Genomic DNA, 14,269 nt, shown 5'->3' with positions numbered 1-14,269 from the left:
GCATGGGCACAGTGCATGTCTGAACCAAGAGAGATACAGACTCACTTAAGCACTGGGGCTATGAGACCATTAATTATATTAGCTCAGCTATTAACCAAGGTGTTTTTTGATTCAGGCTGCTTCTGACAAAGTAACATTCCTTCTAATAAAAGACCCTGGTTAATAAGGTTTTCTCCTCATGTGGCATCTGGACTTTGCACATTCCAATGAAGTAACCAATGTCCCCTCACATGCGTCTCCTCCCCTCCTCAAGACTTCCTTTCCTTATCTGGATGTTTCCCCAGTACACAAGAATTCCCTCCAGCACACCTCCCACCAATCACAAAACTCACCTGAACTCTCTTCCCCTTCTCAAACCCAGACAAAATTAATCATTTATATTATATTCATTTCCGAATCTGATAACCGAAACAAGATTCCATCACCATATCACACTCAGTATCTAGATCTTTCCTCCTTCTGTTCTTCTGTGTGGATTTTATGCTGCCTTGCTATGCTCAGTCCTACCTCATACAGAAGTTTCTATGTGTTTTCCCCACATCACTACCAAGATTTCTTTGCTTGTCACTGCTTCTGGCCCCAGCAAGTACCTCTCCAATTGTTTAGACAGTTCACTCTGAACAAATCCTTGCTCAGGTTCCTACCCATCTACACTAGTGGCCAAAATTGTGGAAACCTTTGGAAAAAGTCCATTTTTGAGGTTTGATGGCTCATAACACCACTTTTTTGGGGAGTAATACCATAAAATTATATATCAATGGAAATATAGGCCGAATCCACACTTCCTTTTTGTTTCCATGCCTTTTTCGCAAGTGGTGTGCTGTTCATGCAGATACTCACACGCTTTCCCATTCCACGTGTTCCCCACCATCACTGCGCCACAGTTGCGCCTTCCTTCCAAACCACGTGACAGTGGTGGAAATCTGTTTTCTCCCCGCCTTTTTTTTTTTTTGCACAGTACTGAAAGGTCAGAATACTGGTAAACCAACTGTAATGAGCAGCGGTTTGCGAGGGAAAAGAAACGGTCACCGGAGCATGTGCATGTCACACAGGGACTGTTTCCCTACTGTGTCCCGCCATTTTTAAGAGCGCGAGGAGCCAATCCGAGCAATCCTGTATTTCCCACAACAATCGTCTCCAGTAAACGGCAGGTGCAGAAAACAAATATATTCCTGAAAGCTTAGGACACAGGTGGGAGATTCTACCATGTGAGAAAGACAGAATGCATCATCTCGTGGTGTCACGTGGCTGTGCTACGAAGCATGCCAACCACAATCTGAGCCATCATCACAAATATCACACTCTGAGCATCCATGTTGTTAACTACTAAAAGCAGAAAACCACTCTGAACAGCAGAGTTTCTGGACAATGCCTTTAATGTGACAATCTAATTTCAAATTTGCTGGCCATACCAACCAGCCAAACGAGCGAAAAATGAGCCAATATTGGTCGGAATATCGGTATACCAGAAAATTTACCTTTTTTAAGGGAAGTGACGAGCGCCGTCAATTCTGACGGCGGAGGATGGAACCACCCACTGTAACGCTTTACTCAGTGGTGTGTGGAGAAATGATTGCGCCATGAAGACGCACTGGAAGGATGAATGTGATGATGCACAGCATGGTAGCAGAATGAACCCGATTGCCACGACTGCACAAGATAAGCGGATGGTGAGTGAGTATGGATTCGGCCATAATTTAATCAAGAATGTAATGCAACAAAGTTTGTTCAGCTATCTGTATTCTATCAAATGTTATAGCCAAATAACCCGGGAAAGGAAGCACAACTTGCTTAAGTTGATATGAAGTAGCTTTCCTTCGTTTGAATGTAGCCATTCAATGTAATACAATTAAAGAAATGGCACAAAGAGTTGACTGGTCACCCAGAAAGCGATGTAAAATAGTACTATTAAGTGAACAAGGCTACAGTTATGAAGAAATTAGAAGAAAAATTGGTGGAAACTTAACCAAAGGTGGCATTTCTAAATTTTTGAAGAGGTATAAGGCAACTCAGTCGCTACAAAACCAGACGGGTAAAGGCAGGAAAAGGTGCACACAAGCAAGGGATGATAGAAGAATTGAAAGACTGAGCCTAGGTGACAGAAGAAAATCATCGGGGTGTATACAGAACAAAATGGCGCAATTCATTGTGAAATTGAGTGCAAGGACTGTTCGGCGCAGACTGGAGGAATTTGGTCTTAATGCTAGAATTCCATGAAAAAAAACCATTGTTATCTCTCAAACAAAGGTTGAAAAAATTAAACTGGGCTAAAACCCATGTTAACTGGATAGCGGAACAATGGGACAGTGTTATTTGAGACCAAAATCTCCCTATTTGGTAGTGATAGCATAAAATATGTGAGAAGAATCGGAGAAGATTTGCATCCTGGTTGCATTACACTACCGTGAAACACCCAGTTAGTTTTATGATATGGGATTGTATGACATCAAAAGGTGTGGGCAGAATTTGTATGATAAATGGCAATATAAATCCCCAAAAATACATAAATGAAATACTTGAGCCCAAACTGAAGCCTTCCACGCATGATCTTTTCCAAGATAATGAAGCATTTATATTTCCACAAGATTCAGATCCATGTCATGTTGCTGCTGTGTGCAAAAAGTGGTTTCAAGATAATCATATTCCACTGTTGGAGTGGCCTGGGAATAGCCCAGACCTTAACCCCATTGAAAATCTATGGAGCCGACTAAAGAAACCGGTTAATGAGAAGCAATCCAGCAATAAAACGCAATTAATAGAAGCAATAATTAATAGAAGCAATCGTGGTTTCACATTATAACAGCTGCAGAACTAAAAAACTTAGTTCACTCCACAGGAAGGTGTTGTAAGGCCATAATTAAAGCAAAAGGTTACCCAACTAAGTATTAACTGACATGGTGAGAATTGTTGTATAACTCATTTTTTCTATGTGTTTCAATTTTCTTCTTTATAACTACTGTTCTAAAAAAAAAATCCGTCATAAAAGTTATTGCATTACATTCTTGATTAAATTATCTTTCCATTGATATATAATTTTATGGTATTACTCCAAAAAAAGTGGTGTTATAACTCACCATCAAACCTCAAAAATATACTTTTTCCAAAAGATTTCCACAATTTTGGCCACTAGTGTAAAATAGGAATACCCCAGCTCATTTGCACCATGGGTTATACCAGATCCAGCACTACTATTAGAAAAGCAAGTCAAGGCAGCCACAAAAAATGCTTCTACAACCTCACTCTTGCCTGGAAGATGGCTTCCTACCTTGACATGGCCAATCTGGCCACCTGGATCCATGCTATGGTAACATCAAGACTTGACTATCGTAATGCACTATACATAAGTCTCCTGTCTAAGTTAATTAAGAGACTCCAGCTGGTGCAAAACACTGCAGCTCAGCTGTTACCAGGAACTAGCATGAGCACAAATATCACTTCTGTTACCAGGAACTAGCATGAGCACAAATATCCCGTCCTGCAATCACTCCATTGGCTATCTATCAGTTACTGTGTTCAGTAACTATCACATACAAGGCTCTTCACAGCCTTGGTCTGGTATACCTACGGGGCTGCTTCTCTCCTTATGTTCCTCCATGGAGGTTCATTCATCTGACCAGGCTGTCCTACAGGCACACCCTGCAAATGGGCGAAATCAACAGCTGCCCATACAGGTGCATTCTTGACTCCAGAAGTAATGTTCAATAGTAGTGGGAGCTGTCATAACAATCATATCCTTGGTTGGGGGACATCATGGTGGGCAATGAATCAAGAGTATAACATTTTCAAAATTGCTTTTTATTGTTTGACACTCATAGTCAGCAAAGCTCATCAGCTGACTAGAGAGGAAGCTGCAAAGGAGAAGGGCAGAATTTAGGAAAACTGAACTGATTAAGAAGGTCAAACTGATTACAAAGACAGGGTAGGAAATATAGGATAAATGTTGGAAGGGTGGTTGAAAGGAAAGAGAAGATGTGTATATGTGGATGGAGGAAGAGAGAAGAGGTAGATGGCTGGGGGAGGGGGGAAGGAAAGAAAAACTGGAAGTAATTAAACTGGCGAAAGTAAAACTAGCCAAGAGATAATTCTTGAATACTGAGGTTACTGAAAGAACTAAGCAAGACATAAATGAAGAGGAGATAAGCTACAAAGAAATGAATGAAAATACACCCTCACCCCTCCCTATCTGTCAAACAGTTTGCTTCTCATTGTACAATTCTCTAATTTTCTTCATTGGGTCTGACATTCCAGTGGAAATTGATTGCATACACATAGGAAGAATCAGAGCGGCCACTAAGGTAACTCAAGACAGAATTTGGGAACTGTGGAATTGCACTAAAAGTGGTGCCTGCATTAGCCCCAACAGAAATGTGGCGCCTAAAGCTTGTATAGAATTCGAGTTTGCGAAGGTAGGAATCAGACATCCCAGAGACACGGGTGATGGACTCTGTGGGATACAGGAAGATGTCGTGAAATTCTCCCCTTGAGCCACCCTCGTAATCACTCCAGTCTCGCCCATAACGGACCTGGAGGCTGAAAGAAAGGAAGAGTTAGCGTAGTCCTCGGATCTTTTCTGCTCCCTGCTACTATCCAACCTTGTTATAGGCACATTCATTGATTTATATGGGATCAAAGTTGTGTGAGTCAGATGGAAACCAGTAAGCAAATCAGTCCGAATGTATCAAGAAGCAGTCAGTCAGTTGTCCATTACAGTCTTTCCTTGTGATTTTTAGTTAACAACAACAACAACAACATTCGATTTATATACCGCCCTTCAGGACAACTTAATGCCCATTCAGAGTGGTTTACAAGGTATGTTATTATTATTCCCACAACAATCACCCTGCTATCATAGGATATCGTAGGCACAGGGGAAGCACCATGTACAAAAGAAATGATGCATAATCCAGTCCTGCTGTCCTCAAGCACCATTCCCTTTCAGAATTGAACCCTTAAACAAACAAACAGAAATGTTCCTGGAGACAAAGTCATTACATCCGTAGTGTAATGAAACAGCTCGGGATGACGTTTCTATAAGGGATAGTATTGCAGTCTATCGCAATACGGATCACATCTCTTTTTAACAGGAGGTCCACCTCCTTTCTTCGTTGTGGTATGTCACATGCCTTGAACAGTTTTTTGTTCACATTGTTTTGTATTTTTGTATTTTGTATTGCATTTTTATTGGCGGACTTTGCTGTCTGATTTAATTGCTTTTCATATTTTGTAATCTGCTTTGAGTTTCAGTGAGAACAGTGGACTTTAAATGAAGTTGTTATTGCTATTATTTAGTTGGCTGCAGTATCCCTTCTTTTCCTTTCTCTGCTCTTCAGTTTGCATATAAATCAGACTTTCTGCATAGACATACTAATTCACTAGTGCTGTCTTCCTCAAGGGAATCTAATTTCATGGATGCAGCCAGGGGTCATTTCGTAGAAAAAGAGCTGGAGGAACTCATTAGTATAACTCACTAGCATAACTCATTAGCATATGCCACACACCCTGACATCACCTATCCTGGCGGTTTTGGACCCAATCCTGGCCATTCAGGGCCGAAATTGGGCCCCAAATGGTCAGGATTGGGCTGTTGCTGAGTGGGAGAGTGATCTACCACCCGTCAGAGGCCCGATCCGGGCCATTTCAGCCCCAATCCAGGCTGAAAATGGCAGAGAGTCAGGTGGGCGGCCCACCTGACATGCGACCTCTTTGGGGAACTGCTGGAACTGCATTCCTGCGAGTTCTCCCTCCAAATGAGCCCTGGATGCAGCCCTAAATGTTATATCACAAAGGAAAACCTTACTGTGCATTCATTCCATCAATGGACCTTTTTTCCCATTGAATGTCCAGCCCTCAAACTTTCTTTCTCAGCTCTGGATCTTCAAACACTTACCCTGTAATGTATGATGAGGAGACCCGAATTCTAAGAGCAGTTATAGGTCCATCCAGTTGGTTCATGGCATGTGAGAAGTGTGATCCTCCATTTCCCCCATACTCGCCAGAATGGGAAGCAGAGCGTTTCTTAATCATCCCTAAAATAAGTTACAGAGGGAAAAATACCCAAAGAGCCGAAGCACAGAAGCCTGCTACTGCCCATTGAGGCCTCACACCCTTCAGAATATTGACCAGCTGCTGAGTTTTACCTGCACTGATGGAGGTGGCACAACAAAGTAACACAAGGAGGATGAGACGGAACATCCTAGAAAGAAAATTTCACAGGGAAACAATCAATTAATTGTGATTTTAATGAGCTAATACAGTATAACAACTACTAAAACTGATGACACGCCAGACATGAAAACGACGCGTGTCAGGTTCCCACAGATTTTGATGTGTCTCGTTTGACTGCCACTGCTGGCGCTGGCACAAGAAGGGTGCCCAGCACCACACCAAAGCCTTGTGTCTGGGAAGGTGCAGTGGCCCTTCATGGCCTCCTGCACCTGCTTCACCTGGCCCCCAGCACCCTCCCAGCCTAGGCTGGGAGGGGGCCGTGGGGGGCTGCTGCACCTTCCCAAACGTGAGGCTTTGGTGTGGCACCAGGCGCCCTTCTTGCGCAGATGCTGGCGCCAGCAGCGGCAGTCAAACAAAACGCTTCACTATACTTCGGCTGCTTCTACACACATTGGATAATGCCCTTTCAATGCTCTTTAGTGATAATTTGGAACTGGGTTTTCATGTGTGAAACACAAAATCCACTTCTAAAGGATAACTAAAGTGCATTGAAAGTGCATTATTCAACGTGTGTGGAAATGGCCTTTGTCAAAACATGTGGGAAACTGACATGTTCCAATTTCATGTCTAGCATCTCATCTAGTTTGGCGAGGATATAGATCCTCACCTCCTAACAATGCCAAGCTACTTACTTACCCAGGTTTGTTTAATTTATTTTAGGAAATACCTTTTTTCTAAGAAAGTTAGGAATGCAAAAAGAGTGGCAATGCCATGCAATGGTTACAGCAGGGGTTCCCCCATCTTGTTGAACCAGTGGGCAATTTTGAAATGTTGAGGAAATGTAGTAGATCTTACCACAAAATGGCTGTCATGAAGGGCACCAGTATTTTGAGGGTTTTTTGTCAGGGGGAAGGTCTACCATTAAAATATATTTAAGGTTAGATTTTACAAGTTGGTGGGCATTGGATTTTCCCTGTCCTCCTCACCAGACAGGCTGAGAGAGAGAGAGAGAGAGAGAGAGAGAGAGAGAGAGAGAGAGAGAGAGAGAGAGAGAGAGAGAGAGAGAGGAAAACCTGAGCTTACTGATTTTTATCCAACTACATTAAATTGTGATGGGTGGCATCTTGTTGTTTTCGTCATCAACTGACTGGGAGGGAGGGGAATGGCAGAAAATCGGGGGTGGGGGGAAGGCCATCCACATCCTAATATGCAGACATTACTCCTCATGCACTCGGAAATGATGTCAGCACATCGCTGGGGGATGTTTGGGAGCCTCTGGTATTTGGGCATTGACATCACTTCCGGACACATGGGGAGGTAAGTTTTCACTGGCAATCTCCCCCCAAACTTGGTACGTCCATCTTGACACAGCAATATTAACTAGAAGTAATATCAGCACACTGGCATGATGCTGGCACACCAGGTTCTGCCCCCAGTTTCTCCCAGGGGTTGCCTACAGTGGCCTGACAACCATACCTCACTGCCCTGTTCATAAGTTACATGAACTCACACACAGTCTGTGTATAGTGTACACTTTTTCTTTATACATGCATTGAATAAGTATCATGTTACATGCAACTCATGTACAGCTGAACATGTGGTTTCATTTGTAAAGTGAATGTGCTTTGGCTCTTCCTTACAAACAGGTGTAATATACGCAGGTTGTACATGCATTCTCTTTTGAGGACTGAACCATGATGGAAGACAAATGTTTACTACTATAGCAAAATAATGAGGACAAATGGGCAGGGTTTAGCTCCTGGGGTTTATCAGGAAAGTATTAGTATTGGCTACTACAAGGTGGATTGTCTCATCATAGGGTTTTTAGTTTGCAGTAGCTTTTGCAGATATTGTGGATGGCCAAAAAGCAAATAATTGGGTTCTAGATCAGAAGCCTGAATTCTCCATAGAAGATAACATGTCAAAACTGAGGCTATCGTACTTTGGTCACATCATGAGAAGACAAGGAGTCTCACACTACATGAGACTATCTGACATGTGAAGAACACATATCGGGAGAGGCAATGTTAGCCGGGAAGGGTAGTTTAAAAAGATAGAGCCTGTGGCAGGCCAAAGGCTTTGCTATACACTGGAGCTGTGTGAAGGGGCTGTGAAATGCCAGAAGGGAAACTTCAGCCCATTATAACCTCTCCAGGTCCAAACCCGGCTCTGGAAGGCAATTCCAGCCCATTTCTATTCCTTGCTGCCCTCTGGTTGTAATCCCACACAGTTTTTGACTGGAGAGATGAAATTTACAGAGCCTTTGGAGAGGCCCTGGCTCTGTCTTTCCAGCTAACATTGTGTCTCCCTACACTTGACGAATACATGCAAAGCCATCTCATGTAGACACACTCAAGATTCTCTGAAAAAGTCAATAGTACTAGGAAAAGTAGAGGTCAGTATGCAAAGAGGAAGACCTAAAATGAGATGGCTTGATTCAATAAAAGAAGCCACATTCTCCAGTTTGCAGGATCTGAACAAGTCTATTAAGGATAAGACATTTTGAAGGTCTTTCATTCATAGGGTCACCATAGGTCGGAGGTGACTTGACAGCCCATAACACACACTCTGCGAACTGGAAGACCCAATTTACATCATCTTTTTCAAATGATACTTTTCTTTCATGGATACTGGTTCATTTATTCTCTTTCTTTCTATGGTGTTTCATATTTTGACCCCCTGGTACCCTTCTCTTCCATACACCTTTCTTGCAGCTGCAATACCAAATGTGAATATCTTACCTTTTGGTGTCCACCTGGCTCCTTCGGTGGAGGTGTTTAAAATGATGCCTCTTGAAAAACCCACCCATTTATATTCAAAGTCAACTTCCTTGCCTAGTATTTTCTCCCCCCTGCTTTTTGTGTCTAATCTCTTAAATCACAAACCTGAGGGCAGGGCCTGTAACTTGCATACTTTGTTTCCATGTAGATATTTAAAATAAATAATTACCTGCTGACCAAATACTACAGCAAAGTTATACACTGCAACATAGGTCAAATGATTAGTACAAGAAATCTGACACATCATCAGACATGTCAAACATGCCTAGGTAATATCAAGGCTAGACATCTGTAAGGCAATTTCCAAGTTGTGTTATCACTATTTGCTTAGATGTATGGGCTGGGCAACATTTTACAGTAAAGCAGTGATTCTTGGCATCTCATAGTGCATTCCTGAGGGGAGGAGGTGCGAGGAAGTGCCCAGGAGTTACAATGGTGTATCCTGGACTTATGCCATTATAACCCCCCCACACACACACACACACACACAATGGTGCAGTGGTCTGGCACCACTCCGCCCAGGTCCCCCACCACCACTTGGCCATGGCGGCTGGGTGCAGGCATAACTGAGGTGTAAGTCCTGGTGTTAGCAGGCTGGCCAGCAGGCCTTGACTTAGTCCACTCCCTAAGCTGTCCTGGGCACAGGAATGCCTGCATGAGAGTCAAAAACATATGGCATGGAAAAAAGTGGCACAGCTCCCTTTATAAGGGAAAAGTTGATCCCCCACCCGACACCCAGCCCTACTCAAGCATCCCAGCAGAGCATAGGTTGCCTGTTACCATGGCAACCAATCTACTAATGCCTCCTCAATGGCCCAGCCCCCCTCCCCCAGCCACCCTACATAACCTCTAGCTAAGCTGGTCATAACCTCCGGTAAATAGGGACTTGGCTGAAAGTTCTACCCAAGAGCCCCCTGTGATTGGGAGTTAGAGTGCAAGGCGGGAGAGAGCACTCAAGGTGGCAGGGCAAAAGCATGCAGGGCAAACTTTGCAAACTCCTGAGTGTCCCTCACACTTGCACACGTAAGTCCTGTTCATCCAACTAACAATGCTCTAACAAATTCCATTACAGGTGACCTGTCTGGAGCCATGGCCCAGAGAGGGCTGAGGGTGCACTGACGGGTAAGAAGGAGCTGAGGAGCCAGTCACCCAAATGCACTCGCTGGCACCAGTCCCTCCACTGTCACCAGCGCCCCCCCCCCCCAAATGCCTGCCTCTGTAGCCAGGGTTCATTGGGGAGAACCTTGTGAGAATGTGCAGAGGAGCTTTGTGAACTCTATGATGTCCCTCACACTTGCACACAAGAGGAGAGCCAAGTCCTGATTGCCAGACTAACAACTCCTCTGATGTTCCCATACAGATAGATTACCCCAAATCATGACTTGGGGAGGGTCAAGGGTGACTCACCAGATAAGAAGGAGCTGAGGACCTGGTTGCTCCGGCTCACCCCTCAACACCACCCCCTTGCTGTTGGAACCTCTCAAATGCTGCCCCCATAATTCCATGGTCAATACCCAGTGGGGGGTGGTACACCATGCACCTGTGAGCCGTTATGGCCCTCTCCTGCCAAAGAGAGCATCCCAGAGAGCTGTGTCCAACAGCACTGTAGAGTGGGTGCCCCGCAACCTATGTTGTGGCCCCACATGGCCTGCCTACAGCTGGATCCCAGAACTGGGCAAAGGTAAGAGTGCGGCTATGAGCCGGGGTGACTGTGAGCTCAGTCCTGCAACTGCCCCCTCAAGGACAGCAGACACATGTGTGAAACAAGGATCTCCTGCATCCAGCCACTGTGTCCTTATCCCATATAAGCTCACAAGACAGCCTTCCCATTCTTGGTAGGTCAATAAAGTCTGTGTAGAACAAGAACTCTCTCCTTGTCTGTTTGCTCAGTGTTGGCTGACAGTAGCTCCCCCCTCACTCCCCTATGGGGCAACCCCACAGCACATCCCCAGGGATTTGAACATATGGCATATAGCTGAAAACTGTGGATGAACTATTTTTGAGATATTTGGAAACCTTTTACAGATGCTTATATGTAGATTTCTCACTATTGTTGTCATACGTTTATTTCTATTCTGTATGAGGCTTACTTTTATTTTTTATTTTCATATAAAAATTAAAAACAAATCAATCTAATTATGTTCATGCATTTTGACCCAGAAAAGTAATGTTGAACCTCAGATGAAGGGTGTCATGGCACCTTCATCCCAGACTGGGGGGGGGGGCAGGGGGAGTACAAATAACATCTTAGGTTTGAATCCTATGAACAAAGTCCTCAAGTGCCGGACAGCTCCTGTGGCAGAGCTCACATCTTTACATGGTGTAGTGGTTAGAATGTTGGACTAGGATTCGAGAGAACTGGGTTCAAATCCCCATGCTGCCATGGAAGCTTGCGGAATGATCTTGGGCCAGTCACACACCCTCAGCTTAACCTACAGGGTTGTTGTAGGGATTAAAGGGTAGGGAGGGAAATTATGAGAGTCACCTTGGGTCCCCACTGGGGATAAAAGTGGGGTATAAATAAAGTAAATAAATGAAAAATAAATATATGCCCATAGTCCATCGTGAAGCACTATGTTATAGTCAAGTTTGCTCTGATCCCTCAGATGGGAACTCTCAACTGAAAAATATTCAAAAAGCGTTTTCTGGATTACCAACACAGTGGCTGTTTTCACACGTCTTACCGGCTCTGATACGTCATGCAAACCTCCCACAAGGACAGCGTCTTCCTGGCGCAATTTTACGCAAGAACTGGGAAATCGCGCCAGGAAGACACTGTCCTTGTGGGAGCTTTGCGCAACATACCAGAGCCGGTAAGACGTGTGAAAACAGCCTATGGCTGAGTTTTCTGTGTACTAGTGCTAGACAGCCTTTGTTGTGGAGTGCACTTTTTCTGGTGGCACACCTGTTTGCACAAGGGCTCAGTGAAAACCACCAATCATGCACAAGAGGAAGTGCTAGCAGAAGATGGAATGCACTCCACCGCAGAAGCTGTCTTGCACTAGCATGCACAGATCTCATTCATAGGATCCAAGCCATAATGTTTTAACACTACATGGGCAATGAATCGAAAGAATAACATTTTCAAATTTGCCTTTTAATGTGTGACAGTCATAGCCAGCAAAGAGTTTCATTTGACTGGAGAGGAAGGTATAAAGAAATAGGGGCAAGAATGAGATGCTTGAACCAGTTTACAAGAGAAAGACAAAAAATGTTGGCTGAACTGGTGAACTTTGGAAGTGTGGTGGAACGGGTAGATAAGAAATGTATATGTGGATGGGGGAAGGAAGTACACAGCTGGAAGAAATGTTGGGAATGGTAACATAGGTGAGCAAGGAGAAAAATTCTTGAATATTGAGATGGCTGAAAGAATCATCATTTGCATCAATTACAGATAAAGCCCACAGAGACGGATGGAAGGACAGACCACCCCTGCTCCCTCCTATCCATTAACCAGTTTGGCTTTCAATGTCTTGCTCCTCCACCAAACTCAACATTCCAGTGGAAACCAATGGCGTCAATGACAGCACCAGAGCGGCCACTGATATAAGTCAGGATAGCTCCTGGGAACAGTGGAATTGCAGTAAAACTGGTGCCCACATCAACTCCAAAAGAAAAGCGCCGTCCCAAATTGGTTTGGAATTTAAGTTTGCAAATGTACGAATCAAACTTCCCCGACACTTGGGTGATGGACTCTCCTGGGTTCAGCATGATCGTCTGCAGTTCTCCTGATGGGCCACCCACGTAGTCACTCCACTTCCTTCCATACCGGACCAGGAGGCTGGAATAAGGGAAAAGTTCAGGCAGACTTCACATCTCTTCTGCTCCCCTTGCCCTACCACTATCCAACACGTTTAGACACACAGTTTGACTTTCATGAGACAGAAGTTATATGTTGGTGGTAACTATTAAAATCCATGTACTGACTGAATTGAAAGACATTTGTCAAACACCTAAATAATACATTTATCAACTCACTTCCTACCCTGGTGCACCTCCAGAGGGCACTGCCATGGAAGGAAGCAAAAAGAGGCAGGCACTTCCTCTGAGAGCGAGCCGTGGTGGGAAGCCCAGGCCCACCCCCTTCACCCAGCTGGGATCAGGAGCGGAGCACATGGCAATGTCCACACCCTACCTTCACCCAGCTGGAATCAGGAGTGGAGCAACTGGTAATGCCCTCCCCCACCTTCACCCAGCTGGGATCAGACGCAGAGCAGGAGGCAATGCCCACCCCCCTTCACCGGGACAGAATCAGGCACAGAACAGGAGACAATGCCTGCCCCCACTTCACCTGCCTGGGATCAGGCACGGAGCAGATGGCAGCTCTTTTCCTTGTTCTCCTGTTCTGAAGACTTTCTGCATAGACATGATAATAAATCAGTGCGATCTTCCCCAAGGGAAATCAATATTATAGACTCTGCCCTAAATTTTATATCATACTTTACTTTGCATTAAATCCATCAAGGAGTTCATTTCCCCCCCTACCACTCTGGATCTTCATACACTTACCCTGTAATGTATGATGCGTTTGTCCGAATCCCAAGGGCTGTTATAGGTCCATCCAGTTGGTCCACTGAATGTGAGAAGCGTAATCCTCCATTCCCCCCATACTCGCCAGAATGGGAAGCAGAGGGTTTCTTAATCGTTCCTAAAGTAAGTCACAGAGGGAAAAAAATAGCTGAAGAGCCAAGGCACAGCTGCCTGCTTTTGCCCACTGAGGCCTCACACCCTTCAGAATATTGACCTGCTGCTGGGTCTTACCTGCACTGATGGAGGTGGCACAACAGAGTAACACAAGGAGGGTGAGGTGGAACATCCTAGAAAGAAAGTTTCACAAGGACATAATCCATTAAGCAGCGAATACAATATACAAAAAATATAGAATAACAACTGCTAAAACTAAGAGGGTATAGAGCCTCATCTCCTAAAAATGTAAAAATCCTTACTTACTCAGGTAAGTTTATCATTCTTTTTTTAAGAAATACCTTTCTTCTAAGAAAATCAGGAATGCAAAAGGAGTGGCCATGCCTTGGTTAGAACAGAGGTTCACCATGTTATTGAGCCAATAGGCAATATTGAATTTTTTTGAAATGTATTTTATACCTCAAAATGGCTGCCAGGAAGGGCACCGGTATTTTTTAGGAGGGGGGGAGGGGGAGACAGTCTACCATTAAAGAATACTTAAGGTTACATTTTACAGGGGAGTGGGTAATGGATTTTCTCCTGTCCTCCTTACCAGATAGAAAGAGTGAGAGAGTGTGTTAGATTTCAGTGAGATGAAATAGTGGGGGAAATGGTTCTGTTTCCTCGAGAATACGTTCACG

General features: G+C 44.3%; 2 protein-coding genes across 2 annotated transcripts; both read right to left on the bottom strand.

The window, feature by feature from the left end:
- Nucleotides 1–4,217: 4,217 nt before the first annotated feature.
- LOC129339542 (zymogen granule membrane protein 16-like) lies at nt 4,218–6,192 on the bottom strand. The gene is made up of 3 exons (XM_054994123.1): nt 6,138–6,192; nt 5,888–6,026; nt 4,218–4,530 (listed from the first exon to the last, which is right to left on the bottom strand). Exons 1-3 carry the CDS (start codon nt 6,190–6,192, stop codon nt 4,218–4,220), a joined length of 507 nt encoding a protein of 168 aa, XP_054850098.1.
- Nucleotides 6,193–12,410: 6,218 nt separating this feature from the next.
- Nucleotides 12,411–13,761, bottom strand: LOC129339541 (zymogen granule membrane protein 16-like). The gene is made up of 3 exons (XM_054994122.1): nt 13,707–13,761; nt 13,455–13,593; nt 12,411–12,726 (listed from the first exon to the last, which is right to left on the bottom strand). Exons 1-3 carry the CDS (start codon nt 13,759–13,761, stop codon nt 12,411–12,413), a joined length of 510 nt encoding a protein of 169 aa, XP_054850097.1.
- Nucleotides 13,762–14,269: the final 508 nt, after the last annotated feature.

Source organism: Eublepharis macularius, chromosome 12 (genome assembly GCF_028583425.1).
Source record: "Eublepharis macularius isolate TG4126 chromosome 12, MPM_Emac_v1.0, whole genome shotgun sequence".
Lineage (NCBI taxonomy): Eukaryota > Metazoa > Chordata > Lepidosauria > Squamata > Eublepharidae > Eublepharis > Eublepharis macularius.
Note: the sequence above shows the minus strand (reverse complement) of the source record. Positions and strands in the feature narration are given on the sequence as shown.